Source organism: Varanus komodoensis, unplaced genomic scaffold (assembly GCF_004798865.1).
Source record: "Varanus komodoensis strain SLA01 unplaced genomic scaffold, ASM479886v1 scaffold26, whole genome shotgun sequence".
NCBI classification, from domain to species: Eukaryota; Metazoa; Chordata; class Lepidosauria; order Squamata; family Varanidae; genus Varanus; species Varanus komodoensis.
Genome location: NW_025335684.1, coordinates 11922459 through 11937199, shown reverse-complemented (window position 1 = coordinate 11937199; position 14741 = coordinate 11922459). Strand labels below are relative to the sequence as shown.

The 14741-nt window shown below is 50.8% G+C and overlaps 1 protein-coding gene across 2 annotated transcripts in view; it reads left to right on the top strand.

Annotated features, from left to right (window-relative positions):
- Positions 1 to 225: 225 nt before the first annotated feature.
- The window catches only part of LOC123025196, a 34390-nt gene continuing 19874 nt past the window's right edge, over positions 226 to 14741 (top strand). The window contains exons 1-8 of one of the 2 annotated variants that reach the window (XM_044433726.1): positions 270 to 280; positions 860 to 969; positions 3874 to 5005; positions 7404 to 7623; positions 8389 to 8546; positions 9741 to 9842; positions 12736 to 12933; positions 13940 to 14499. In XM_044433726.1, the coding sequence (XP_044289661.1) occupies positions 4126 to 5005; positions 7404 to 7623; positions 8389 to 8546; positions 9741 to 9842; positions 12736 to 12933; positions 13940 to 14499 (2118 nt within the window). In that variant the 5' untranslated portion in view covers positions 270 to 280; positions 860 to 969; positions 3874 to 4125. Of the gene's footprint in view, positions 281 to 859; positions 970 to 3873; positions 5006 to 7403; positions 7624 to 8388; positions 8547 to 9740; positions 9843 to 12735; positions 12934 to 13939; positions 14500 to 14741 lie in introns of both variants that reach the window. The other variant, XM_044433727.1, reaches the window with a different exon arrangement.

The window sequence follows — 14741 nt, the reverse complement described above, 5'->3', positions numbered from 1 at the left end:
CGCCAAGCCGCGGCGGGCCGGGGGGGGGGGGCCGCCCGCGCCGGGGCGGCCCTTGGCCCGCCCCCCCCCCCTCCCCCCCCCCCCCCCCGCCCGGCCCGGCCCGGCCCGGCCCGGCCCGGCCCGGGGCGGGCGCTCGCTCCACTTTTCCTTCCCGCGGGAGGGGCTAGAAGGGCACCGGCGGGGCTCGGAGAGCTCACCTCGGAGCGGCGCTTCTTCCGCCTGCGCGCTCGGCGCGGCTTGGATGCGGCGCCGCGGGCGGCCCAGAGGATCGCGCCCGGAGGTCAGTGCTCCGCAGGAAAGTGGGGGGGGGGGGGGGGGGGGGGGGGGGGGGGGGGGGGGGGGGGGGGGTGGGGGGAGAGGCGGTTCCCGGTTGGCCAAGCCCGGCCTCGCAACTCCAAAACTGTAAAACGTCGGGCAGCAGATGTGGGCGACGCTGAGGCTCGCCTCGCTCCATTGCAGACGGGCAAACGGATTGTCGTCTATTCCCGTGTACGTGTGAATGCACACACGCCTCGCCTGGGTGTCTGGGTTTCACGGACATACAGCCGTGCATAAGTGTCCCTACGTGCCTTCTCATCATGCGCACGTGTATCCAGACGCATGCACAGAATTGCGCGTCTTTTGTATGGAAGGGGAAGCTGCTTGAGTTGTTACGGAATGCCCAACCGCAGCTTGACTTTTCCTTCGCGTCCTGGTTGACATCTCTGGGACTGTGTGTGCTCTCTTAGCCCCTTCTCCTTCACCCCACCATCTATGGGATGGGGGAAACTGGGCAGTAGTTTGGCATGGGCAAAATGTGCTCAAAGGAACGTTCAGAGTAATGCTTAATATGCACAGCTCTGTGCTGGTTTTCTCCAAGAAGGCCAGCCGGGCAGGGCTATATGTACTCCCTAGGCTGAGAAACGTGACTGGATGCTGGGTGGAAACAGAAATCGGGGCCCTTTCCGTGAGACCCAGTTTGGCTCAGAGGTGAGAGTGTTGGCTTGAGATGTGGGGACCTCATTTCAAGTCTTCACTAAGCTGCAAAGCTCACTATGGGATTCCAGACCAGTCGTTGACTACCAGCCTAATGGACTTCACTGGGTTTATTTGTAATATTCTGCCCTTTTTCCGTTTAAGGAACTCGGAGCAGCTTACGTAATTCACTGGCTCCTCTCAGTCTTATCCTCATAACAACAGCCCTGTAGGGTAGAAACATAGAAACAGAGCGAGTCAGAAGGGGTCTCCCAGGCCATCAAGTCTGACCCCTGACTCCAGCCGGCTCCACTCACAACATGCCCGCCATGTGGACGTCCAGCCTATCCTTGAACACCCGCACCGATGGGGCCTCAATCTCCTCCCGTGGAAGCCCATTCCACACCCTCGGGGTCCTGACTGTCAGGAAGTGCTTCCTGGCATCCAAATGGACCTTGGCTCCCTGAGCTTTGCTCCGTTGGAGCGCATCCTGCCTTCCTCTGCAGGGGAGGACAGGTCTCTGCCCAGCCTCTCAGGGTAGGTCACACTGAGAGCCTAGGACTGGCCCAAAGTCACCCAGTGACCTCCATGGTTCAGTGGAGACTAGAACCCGGGGTTATTGTTATTTATTTTATAAAATAATTTTTATGTTATTTATACTGATATTTCTGTAAGCCATCCTGAGGCTGTGGTAGAGGATGGCATGTGACTGTTTTATTAATAATAATAATAATAATAATAATAATTCTGAGGATAGCGCTGTAGAAGAGGACAACCATAAATGCCACTTTGGGTTCTCCACAGGAAAAGGCAAGATATAAATATAAAAACAGCAACCTACTTTCACACTCAACCTTCTGGAGGGCATCAGCCTTCCCTGACCTGATGCCCTCCAGATCTCTTGGACTTCAGTTTCTATCAGCCGCTACAAGCATAGGAGTCCTGAGTACTATAGTCCCAAAGCAGTTTGGTATTTACATAGCATTTCCGAGTCCCCAGAACAATGCATATACATTAGCATAATCAATTCTGTAATCGGGTTATCACCATGTTGCTGATGAGAAGAGCAGCTTAAGACAATGGGGCAAGAACTGAATTAGTCACTTATTAGAAACTCCTACTCTTGGCATTGTACCATTAAAATACAAACTACAAAAGTGCAGTTTCTCTCTTGCCTTTGAAAATGACTGCAGAAATCTAACCTTTTACATTGTGTAGACAAGTTGTGCAAACTTACAAAATCGGAAGTGGAAATGCTTCCTTAGCAGTTTAGTGCATCAGGCTGCCCACAAAAGGCAAGGTGAGAAGACCAATTTGATTCATGCTGCTGTATACAAAGCTGCGCGCTCGCGCTCGCTCACTCACTCGCTCTCTCTTTCTCTCTCTCTCTCTCTCTCTCTCTCTCTCTCTCTCTCTCTCTCTTCTTTTGCAAGGGATGGCAGAGCATTTCGTATTCTTCTCCTGGCCTAAGGGTTCAGTTTCTCTGAGCACATGCAGAGTACTTTTCCTTCACTACTGAATAAACCTACTGTTGGATATGTATCTGAAATCAGAGTGCAGGATTTCTAAGCTTAGGAAAATGAATGCACCACTAAACCCTGCTACCCCCCCCCCCCACAGAATTCCTTTGGAAAGTCCTGTGGCCAGAAGCAGGTGAGTTTATTTTATCACAGGCTGGGAGTCTTGTACACATTCCTATGTCTGCAGTAGGGTACCTGTCTTGCAAGGTTTGCTGGTCCCACCTACATTTGCCCTCTCTCTCTTGTACTCTCTCTCTTACTTTTCCCGTATGTAGAAAGATACCTTCTCAGGGACAAAGGCTCAAAACTAGTCTCACTGAAAAGTAGTTCTCCATTTGGAGGAAGACTTGTTTTTAAATAGGAAGCACTGAAGGGGAAGATGTCTCGCCTTCAGTCGGAGGCTGACATCATCCATATAACACTTCATCATGCTACTGGCGCTGCAAGGATAGGGAAAGGGAAATTTCCGCAGCCTTGGGAGAACCCCAAGATTTGCAGAAGTTACAAAGCAAGAGGAGAGGCAGATGGAATAACCACACCATACCTTGTGTTCACTAGCCCTCCATCTGGGCATGCCCAAAATATGCTCACTTGCCATGGGATATCAGCTGGTTTTTTTGTTTGAGGAGGACTGCAGGGGCAGAGCTGACTCGCTGGAACAGTGAGCAGCAGGCATCCACGCTGTAACATTTTGTTGCGGGTCCTGCTTGTCTGTTTGCCAGGGTGAGCTGCACAGGATTTCCTTGGCATGCCATTTCCCCCTGTCGCCCTGGGTGCCCTCTAGACCTCCGAGCCTGTTAATGCGGCTTCCTAATGGATGCCATGGGAGGCTTGGCAGCTTCTGCGTTCCATGCGTTGTTGCTGCTTTGTGTTGTCAAGGCATCTCTGGCTTAGTGCGGCCCTGTGGATGAATGCGTTTCAGAACATCCTGGCCTTGACAGCCCCGCTCAGCTCTTGCCGCCTCCAGGCTGTGGCTTCCTGGATGGAATTGCTCCATCTCCTCGCTGGGCGTCCTTTCCTCCTTCTGCCTTTGACTTTGCTGTTCTGGCGGCTTTGGCCTGCCCACAATGAACCTGAAGAGCGGCAGTTTCACTTCTGCCATTTTTGCGTGGACTCGCTGCTCCGTATGCATGGTGAATATACACCAGCCTTGCCCAAACTGGTAGCTTCCAGTTCTTTTGGACTTCAACTTCCATTAGCCCCGGCCAGAATAACCAATGGTCAGGGATGTATGGGGTCGCAGTCCCAACCATCTGGTGGAGACCAGCTTTGAGAAAAGGACGTGCGTCTTAAGGTCTCTAATCGTAACGCTTTCGCGGTGATCGGAACAGCCTCGCTTAGCTTGTTGGGCGGTTATTTAACAATGATGTGTCCCTCTTGTCGCTGTTTTTATTCCTAGTGCAAATGATAACGCCACACGAGGAAGTCTTTTATTCCACGCCATCACCTTTGGGACATCCAGTCCCAGACAAGGGCTGGCCTTTCCTTCCCCCCTGAATCCGGCTGGGCATGAGGAAGAGACAACATTGCTGAACCGAGCCCTCCCAGCCTTGTGCCTTAGTCACAGCTGTTTCTAACCCTCTTCCCCCGATCTCTTTGGGAAGTGGGCAGCATCTTCAGCTCCCTGGAGACCTTCTTGCCTTGTGTAGTCATGGAGCCCGGCCTTCTAACTGCACCACTCGTACTTCTGTGCCTCTTGCTACATGATGTGGCTTCCCAGAACTTTGCCAAGAAACCAAAAGAACAACAGATGGAGCACACACTCCTGATCAATGAAGTCAATGCAGATAATCCAAGGGAAGACACCTCTGAATATTTGGAACTGTATCACACCAGTGGCCAAAGGACCAGTTTGGATGGCTACTCTGTGGTCTTCTACAATGGCAAAGGCAACAAAGCCTACAAAGTCAAGGACCTGAAGGGTCTTTACACTGACAACCAGGGTTTCCTCCTTATTGGATCCTCTACTGTGGTCCCACAGCCAGCAGTGATCCTTCCAAAGAACACAATCCAGAATGGGCCGGATGCTATTGCTCTCTATTATGGGAGGGCAGACTTGTGCGAGACCATGGAACTCACGAAGGAAGGACTTGTGGATGCTTTGGTCCACAAGTCCAAGGCGAGTGACCAAGCAGATGAGCTGGTCAGAGTCCTGACCCCGGGTGTGGAGCCCTTCCTGGAAGATCCTCTTTTCAGAACCGTGGATGAGTCGCTGGAGAGGTGCCAAAGGTCAGACTCTTCTCAGTGGTTTTTCCAAGTGGGTGCACCTACCCCTGGCTTGGATAATCACTGTATTCCCTTTGCACAACTGAATGCCTCCGTTGTGTTAATCAATGAGTTCAAGGTGGCATCTGCCCCTGATGAGTTTGAGTTCATAGAGCTGCAAGGCCTTCCTTCAACTCAGGTGAAGGACCTGCTACTGGTGTTGATTGAAGGAGCGACTCAAAGGGTTTACTTCACCATGGAGGTGCAGGGCGAGACGTCTCCTGATGGGCTGCTTCTCCTTGGCACGAACCAGTCCAGCATCCCAGGTAGGATTGGGGTCCTTTCCGTGGTGCTAGACTCTCAAGCACTCCAAGGGTGACCGCCGGCATATTTGGTGCAGCAGATGTGCAGATCTAATGGGGATAGACATGATTGGACACCTTGCCACAATTTTGGGCACCTCTTGTGAACCTTGACAGCTGGTCTTTTTTCTCCTCCTCTTCTTCCTGTGTGAAGATGGCTAACTAGCAAGAGTCGAAACACTCACACACAAAGGTTCCACCCAGACTTGCAGGACCAGTGAGCAAATGTATTTCAATCTTTGCAACAATTTTCTGTTCGGACCTTTGTTGTGCAAATGCTTATAAAATTGTAGGTGACCCTGGAAAGGGAAGTAGGGATTTTGTAAACTCCCTTCCACCCGTGTTTCACGAATGGTCAGGTGTCTTTTATTCCATTGACCACTAATTTTTTTAAACAGAATTTTGTTCTAGTTGTGTTAATGCTAATTGGCAGTGTTGCTAATGTGTGTTAAGTGCCAATGTTCACTTGCCCAAATACATCTGGGCAAGTTTTGTACCTTAGCACATCTGACGTAGTCCAGATCCTTGGCAAAAGTGAAAAACCAGTCCACAAGTTGGCAGAAAGCGTGTGTCTTGGACAAAGCTGGTTCAGGGCAAAATTTGCTGGCTGTCCTCATAGAAATCCAGACACATTTGAATCTCTTGCAGATTTCTCCGACGTGGCTAAATGATGACTTATTCCAGTTAGTGGTACAGCTCTGGCTGGATCTTGGGCTCAAAGTCAAGGGCCTGCAGCCCAGCGAACCTTCAACGCTCCACCTGGGGAGAGGCAGGTGCTGAGGACTTTGGAGCATCAGAAGGTTACGCTGATGTTACCCTTTACATGACGTTAAAACAGAATATTTTTGTCAGAGTTGGCAAACATGCTACCTTATTGGGAGTGCAGAAGCCGTTATAAAGCATGGCGTGGCAGCTGCAGGGACCGTCTGAAAGGGCGCCAGCAAGCAGTGGTGGCTAGTGGTGGGCTGGGCCTCAGAAGACTCCACGTCTCTTCCCATTTGTCCATAAAGTCCACCGACAGCCGGCCAAACCTGCTTCACGGGGAATTTTTAAGGATACATTGGAGAAACAGAGGAGAGCCTTCGGAAGAGGCCTTGGGAGTTGTAGGCCAAAACAACTGTCTGCCTACCCCTGTTCTAAAGCTTCCAGTGAAACCTTGAGGGCTGAGAAGCCTGGTGTCCCGCCTGGCTGGGTCTCTACCCAGCATGCCCTGCAGCAGGACAGGGCTCTCTGGGTAATATGCAGGGTAGCCCAGCCGCCGGAGGCAAAGACCAAGATGCCAAAGATCCTCACACTGCATGTGTGAAAGCCAACAGGATGAAGACTCTGCTTCTGCCACACCTGAAAAGCAGCAGGCTGGTTCAGGGGCCACACGGCACCTGGCTCTGTCTGAGGCAGCATCTCACCCTTCCTAATGGCAGGGCCAGGCCCCAGAGCACCTTCCACTCTGCAACTGCCTGGCTTATCGGGCCACTGCAATCCACGGGTCTTGCGCATGGCTCCTGCAACTTGTCCGCGATGCCGCTGTCAGGATAATGGCAAACGTTTTGTGATCTGTATGGTAGTTGCGTTCAGAGGCTATTTTGAAGCTTTGTAAAGCCCCATGCCGTGCCCAGGAAGTGACTGGGCCGATCTTTGCAGAACAGATACATTTCACAATGGATGGCTTGTGACATCTAATTTGTCAGAATCATCTAGTCAGCCAGAATCTGGAATATTCCCCATGAAGATCTGCTTGGTTTCCAGCCAAATGGGAGAAATGTTAACTTCCCATGGTGCTCGTGTATGCTTAACCATTCGCTGATGCCTCTGGCTGGGAGGATTTGGTTTTCAGCTCTGACATACCTGAGAGGCAGTGTGGTGTAGTGGTTAAGAGCATGTGACCGGGACTCAGGCAACCTGGGTTCTAGTCCCCGCTCGGCCATGGAGCCAACTGAGTAACTTTGGGCCAGTCACAGACTCTCGGCCAAGCTACCTCACAGGACTGTTGTTGTGGGGACAAGACTGAGAATAGGAGGAAGCAAATGTAAGCTACTTTGAGTGCCTAAGAAAAAAGAGGGATATAAATCAAATAAATGCCTGCTTTTATTTCAGACAAAGGCAGGATGTGCTGCATTGTGTTCCCAGGGATCCTTCTTTAAAGCTGCCTTTAATCAACCCTTGTGGTGGAGAGATATGATTTATTTCAAGCAAACAGCACCTTGTGCTTGTGGGGGATGATGGGAATTGCAGTCTGACACAGGCTGAAGGAGACTCTGCATCCCTGTGTTATGTTGATGTATAGATTTTTTTTTTTTTTTTGCGTTGGAGGGGGGAATATTATCTAAACTTACCTGCTTGTATGTTTCTCTTTGGGTTGCAGTTGATGTGCCGTTTCCCCAGAATTTCAGCAGGCCCCTCAGCCGGCCAGGTGCCAATGCCATTGCGCTCTATCAAGGGTCCAGCAGCAGCTTTGCTCTGGGGGCCACCGTTTCAGCAGTGAGCCCTCTGGATGCCCTGGTTTACACAACAGTGGAAGGCACCGATTCAAAGCTGCGGGACATTTTGACGCCTGGGAAACCCCTCTTCCATGTGAGAGAGCGGTAAGGAGGCTGCTTGGGGAATGTGTATGTGCTTGAGACGTTTCCTTCATGGGGGTGATTCTTTCTGAAGGAGCGGACTCCAAATTCCAAGCTGGAAAGGTGTAAGAATAAGGAATATTAGCACTGCGTGCTTTAACAATGGCATGTTTTATTTAGCATTTCTTGATGCCAAAGGATTTCACATTATTTCAGTAATTTTTACCGCTGGCCAATAAGGTAGACCATTTGTATGGCTTTTCTCAATGGGTTTTCAGGTGAAAAACTGGGTTTGGTGGGTTGCAGCAGGTTTAAAGCAATGTTCTTTGACTTTTAGAAAACTGAGGTCCATCTTTATTTTCAGCTTGCAAAATGGTAGTTCTTCACCTCTGTGTTTATCCCTTTCTGCTATCTGTCTTTCCTTTACTCTTCATCTGTGGTCACCTGCTCCCACAGGAGCCAGGAGTTGCAAAATGATTCAGACGATGGTTTGAAGATGGCGCACAACACCTGGCAGATTGTAAAGCGATTCATAGTCTCTGTTTTGTTCATGGCAAGAAGCTGTGGATAATTGTAGCTTCCTGGTTAGGTTCCCCACTTGTGCAGAGAGAAGTGGGGATGCGGGGAGGGGGGTGCTGTGCACCCATATGCATAGCCTGCTTTATTTAAGCCGGGGTCTTTGACTGTGGCCGGCTGATCAGTTTCTTAGCTTCTCGGGTGCTCGCACTGTCTCTCCCCACCCGGTTACCACGTGATTCTTCTCCCGTCTCACCCCTGAATCGCCATCAGATACCAGCAGAACAATACATCGGTGAGCCGGTGTGCCTGCTGCGCGATCACCCGCGATTCCTCCGCCTACGCCCTTGGGAAGGCCACGCCTCGGCAATTCAACGATTGCCCCAAGAAGCGCTTCAGTCAAGACATTTCCTTGTGCCTTCAAGTGGCAGGTCAGTGCTGCGGCCGCGGTGAGTTGGCTGGGGGTCCTGAACCTCAGCCCTGAGGGGCAAGTAGCCTGGCGGGGCCTCTGGTTGGCCATGCCCCCTCTGCCTGAACCGCCAGTCCTTTGGTGGTGCCTTTTCTGCACCACTCTGTGCAGGCGATCACAGCAAAAGGGGCCCTCACCTCAGAGCTGGTACTTGGAGGACGCCCCAGAGGTTGTTTGAGTGGATCGCAGCTGGGAGAGGTGCTCCGGCAGGCCCTGACTGTGGCCCTAAGCTGTGTAGGGCCTTCTAGGTGAAAACCAGCACCCTGGATTGGGGCTGGAAGCATACACAGAGTCAGTGCAAGCAGGCCAGAACCAGCCTCAAGTGTCTGACCCTACGGTTCCCTGTCGCTGACCTGGCTGCCTCATTCTGCGCCAGGTGCAGCTTCTGAACCTTCTTCAAAGGCAGCCCCAGGTAGAGGGTGTGGCAATAAACTCATTTAGAGATGAGCAGAGTGTAAGTTGCTTAAGCCAGGTAGAAGCATAGCTGGTCCACCAGCCAAAGCTGGTGGGAGGCACTCTGAGCCATGCCACGGATGGCTCAGGAAACATTCCCAAGCAACGAACGAGTTGCGGGGAGTGCAACCCCATCTGGAACAGGTTGAACACCTCAAGTCAGCCAAAGGAACCCCCTGCCAACATGTTGCTGACATGGGGACTGGGGTGTTGTTTATTCGTAGCCACATTAACAAACCATGGTTGGTTAGACACAACCCTCCTACAGTTTACAACCCAACCACAACCAACCAATTCTGTGTGTAGATTATGGTTAACCAACCATGGTTTGTAGGATGACTGTTGAGACAGCACAACCCACGTTTCAGCAAGAACCCGTGGTTCAGTGAAACCCGGACTCAACCTGCACTCAACCCTTGAACATGGATTGTCACAGGCTCTAAATCCAGTCTCTGCATCCGGCTTTGGGCCGATCTTTGTTCTTAGCCTAAGCTATTCTGGCCTGACCCAAACCAATCCATCTTGCAGGCATAGATTGCAATTATAAAATCAGATGCAGTGGCTGGAGGGGTGGAAGGGCTGTGTGTCTTGGTGGAAGGGCAGGATTTTAAATGCAGCAAATGCATATTTATCCTTGGAAAGACCCGCTTAGCACAACCGGCACTGCAGCCCCTTGCGGTGAGCATCTCCCTTTTTGCTCTAGATTGCCAGCAAGAGGTCCCGGATACAAGCATGATTCAGGCGTCTTTGTCCCAGGTCCTGGATAAGCAGTGCCGTTGCGGAGTGTCCCCTGCCTATTTCAAAGGTAAGAGGAGCTCATCATATGAATTTGAGGTGGAACCTATTCAGGACACATGATTTCAAAAACCTTTTAAAAAGAAAAATGTGGATGGAGAAAGCAGGTGGGGTCCACTCCAGGCTTTGCAGAACCCTTGCTCTTAGTTGGCCCGCCTCTTCTTTGCTGCTAAAACCATTCACAGCGTGAGGTGGCCGTGTCTCGTGGCACACCTCTCCCAGTATGAACCTGCTCTTATATTTCTAGCATAGTCTGAGTTCCTTCTCCACACACCTCCTCCAAGGCAGGGACAGAAAATGGCAACAAGGGGGAGGCTTTCTTGGTGGTGGCTCCCAGTTCTGGAACATGTGCCCCAGTGCACTCTAGGATTTGGGCGAACCCTTTGGAATCTGTCCCTCCGAAATCCACAGACTTCCTCCTGCAAAGTGAGCTGAGCTAACAGGAAGTCCACTCCTGGTTGCACAACCAGCAACCTTCACCAGCCGCCATTCTTGGTGGTCAACCTTCTTTCCTGCCTGCTGTCAGCAACAGCGGCAGCGCATGCAGAGAAAGAACCATGGCTGTGCTCACCAGAATTGGGATTCTGGGCGGCTGCAAAGCGATGCAGAGCTGCGAAGCCGAAATGAGGGAATCTGGTGGATTTTCCACATCGGATGGAGTCCTTGTAAGTCCCTAGTGCAGTCTCCTTAGTACCAGCTTTGTCATCTTTCCACACCAGGTTGTCTTTCTTCTACTCTCAGGCATTTCACAGCATCTAATATCATTCTTCATGGGTTCTGGAACTTGTACTGATGCTTGCTTGAAACTCTTCTATATTTTGGGCCAGAAATGCTTTTCATTCTGTTATAATATTGCATGTTTAAGATTTTAATACGAGATATCTTGCTTTGGGAGGCAGAGGAATGGAATAAATGAAGTACTCTTCCCGTAGTCCGTTGGCATCTCCCCTTCCTCAGGGGCCAGTCTGTACACCCATCCAGAAAGAGGACACACTCCATCATGGCATTCCTGTCACTGCTTGGATGTCCAGTGATTCCCCCTCTTATCCCTGGACTACAGGATGGCCTGAAGGAAGAGTGTTTCCACTTGTTTTTCCAAACCTTGAGTCTCCAGCAAGGTGCCTGCGAACACCTATTTCTAGCATCCCCTCCTCCTAATTTTAGCCTTTCTTCCTAAGATAAACAAACTGGGATCATACAAAGATGCTTTGTTGGATTCAAAGGAATGATGTTGTAGCTTGATGCTCAGACCTCACCTTTGCCTAGTAAAGTTATTTTCCTGTAGTTTCATCAGTTTTGTCTCCTTGAAAATGAATATCTCCTGAGTGGCCACGCTTCCCATGGCAGTTTTTTTGTAAGAGTATCCACAACAATCACTCAAAACTCGCAATCTGTCCACTAATCCAAAAAGACTGGGGATCCCCGGATTGGAGGCTAGTGCACCCCATTTTTAAAAGGGCCCCTTTATTTTTCCCCACATGTTTCTCAGGCAAAAGATGCAGCTGCTAAGGACCAAGGACAGCAGCCTTTTCTGATGGCCCTGAAATCATGAAATTCTCTCCCTGGGGGAAATGCCTCTCTCAATACTTTCCTATTCCAGAAATAATAGTTAGAAAATGTACATTTCTTTTAAAGTGCTTCTTCTAGGGGAGGTTGTGGTGGTGTGGGGGGGCAGGCCTGTTATTTCCCAAGTAGAAAACTTACTTAAAAGATTTCCTTCATTAATGTCTTCGTTATAAATCAGAAATCTACAAGAAGATATCCTGGTGCTATGCTGGATCCAAACATTCTCCATACCTCCATCACTGTTTGCAAATGTTCTTCCTAAGACTCTGTCCATATCTAATTTTCTCTGGCACCATATTCTCCTGTTTTAGCTGATTTCCATTGTTGTTCCTTTGATGCTTGCTTTTAGAAATATTCTGTTTAGAATTATTTATGTTCTTCATATTTGTGAGTGCAATCCAGTGTGGCCCTGACTTCTCCTACGGGTAATTAGACATGCCTTTAACTGTGACAATAGCGGTTAGAGTGCTGGACTGAGGAGATTTGGGTTCTGGTGCCCACTCAGCCATGGTGACTTTTGACCAGTCATGTGCTCTCAGCTTAACCTACTTCACAGGGTTGTTGTTGTAAGAAGCCACCTGGCATTCCTTGCAAGGGGAAAAATGTGAGATATTTGAGGGAGGGACCCCAAAACGCCAGGAATTACCTTCTGGAGGGGGGGGGTCCCTTGCAGCACAGGCGGCCCCTCCTAGGTGAGGGTTCTGGGCACCCACCTGCATCAGCCTCCCCAGCTGGGTTGTTGCGAGAGGCTGCATTCCGCTTCAGTGAGGATATTTTGGAGACTTTTAATGTGTTTGCCTCTTTCATGGTGGCCAATTTACACGAACAACGGGTGGCAGTGCAGCTTTCTTCAGCTGAGTGTTCCGCAGTTTTTGGCCGAAAACGTCATGTGCCCCACCCTCCCTCTTCACCCGATCTTACCCTGTGTGACGTTTGTTTTGTTTCCCTGAATGAAAAACAGCCTCAAAGGGAAACATTTTGCCGACATGGAACAGGTGAAGCAAAAAGCGGCAAAAGCACTAAATGGCTTCAGAATCGATGAGTTCAAAACCTGTTTTGAGCAGTGGAAAAAACAGGCTTGATAGGCGTATTGCATTAAACAGAGGACTTTGAAGGCGGCTCAAGGCTGAACATGTAAAAATAAATAAATAAATAAACCATACATTTTTATAAATAAATTCCTAGGGTTTTTTTGGTCCCCCCCACTGCGCTTAAATGTTATGTACTCACAGTAATAATTTAAGGGGTTAAACATGAAAACTGTATGGATTGTAGGATGAACTCATGACTTTTTTGTACTAAGGGGCTGCGATCTGAAGACCACTTTTCTCTTTCAGGTCCGGCTGTGTCCTGCAATGGCTCCACACTGGCATTCACTGCCCTCTTGGCAGCCGGGTCAGCGGAGCAGCTCCGCAGCCTGCTGCGGGCCTTTTCCTCCGCCGTGGAGAGCGAGGAGAGGATGAGCTTCGGAAGATGGAACAAGACAGTGGTGAAGGCTTGTGCCAGCGATGTGAACGGGACAGAAATGCCTCCAGGTATCTGTGGTGCAGGGGAACCGGTTACGGCGGGGGAGCATCCTTCAGGACTCTTCAGGGGAACAGGAGTCAGTGTGAGAGCCAGTGTGGCGTAGTGGTGAAGAGCGCGGAACTGGGACTCAGACGATCTGGGTTCTAGTCCCCGCTCAGCCACGGAGCCAACTGGGTGACTTTGGGCCAGTCACAGCCTCTCAGCCCAACCTACCTCACAGGGTTGTTGTTGTGGGGATAAGATGGAGGAGGAGAGATGATGTAAGCTGCCTTGAGCCCTTTGCAGGAAAAAGGCAGGATATAAATTGCAATATAAATAAGTGGGCCGATTTCCCAGCTCTGTCACGTGAATGGGGTGATCCCGAGGCCGCTGGATTTTCCTCTTGTCTGTGAGGAAGAAGCAAATGAGGCAAACATTCATGAGGCAGAGATTATTTTTATTTATTTATTTATTTATTTATTTATTTATTAAAACATTTTTATGCCGCCCCATTCGCCAAAGCCTCGGGGCGGCTTACAACAATAAATTAAAACATCATATATAACATTTTAAAATATATACATTAAAATAAAATACAAATATACAATATAAAATAAGCCGCCCTGGCCCGATAAAATTCAATAATATTATCATTTAAAATGCTGCTTAAATAAAAAGGTCTTCGCCTGGCGCCGAAAAACAAATATCGACGGCGCCAGGCGGACCTCTCTGGGGAGCGCATTCCATAACTTAGGCGCCACCGCTGATTAGCCCCACTGAGCCCACAACTCCGCCGAGCAGGCCTTGGCCTTGCTTCTTCCCCCGCTTGCATTCGCTGCCAATCTACCGGAGTTCTCCAGATGGGGTCGCAGCAAGGACTGGGGGCGGAGCAGCTATCGGAGGGAAGAGGGAAAGGGAATGTGGCCGTCTGGGGAGCTGCAGAGAGCCAGACTGGGACCCAGCAGGATCCCTGGCCAAGGCGCTGCCCTCCTGCCCTGTGTTTTCGCTCTGGAACGATGCCATTTTGCTCTGAAGGACTGACGTCGGAGCCGCCAGGGACAACCAGCACGCCTCCGGCTTCCCCGGTGGAGCTTCTCATCAATGAAGTGAACCCAGACAACCCGGGCTCGCGGGAGGACACAGAGTTCGTCGAGCTCTTCTACCCTGGGCCAGCCCCGTTCGCCATGCGAGGCCACTGGCTGGTGTTCTACAACGGCAAGAACAACTTGGCTTACAAGGTGGTGGACCTGTCGAACTACAGCACCGACAGCCGGGGCTATTTCCTGGTGGGCAGCGCGGGGGTGACGCCCAGGCCCTCCATCCTGCTGCCTGACAACCTCATCCAGAACGGGGCAGAAGCCGTGGCGCTGTATCGTGGCCTGGAAGGGGCCTACAAGGTGAACATGCCCCTGACTCCCATGGGGCTGGTGGACGCTGTGGTGTACAAGGCCCGGGGCTCAGAGAGCGCCAGCCGGCTGCTGGCCGTCCTCACCCCGGGCCAGGACGTCCTGTACGAGAACAACTCCCACAGCAGCGACGACGAGTCTCTCAGCCGATGCCTCGGCCTGAGGCCCAGGGACCAGGGCAGCTTCCAGGTGAGCAGCAGCTTGGCTTGGGCAGCTTCGGCCTCTGTCCTCACGCTCCGTCTCTGGCCACGCGACTGGCTTGCTGTGTGATCCTTCCTTTCCTCCGCAGAGTCCATACAGTTCTTCTCTCCCGCTTGTTTGTTGACATCATATTTCTAGCCTGCCTTTTTTCTTGCAAGAAACCTAAGGGGGCTTACAGAAGCCTGTTCTGTTTGTTTGTTTGTTTGTTGCATTTATACCCCACCTTCAGC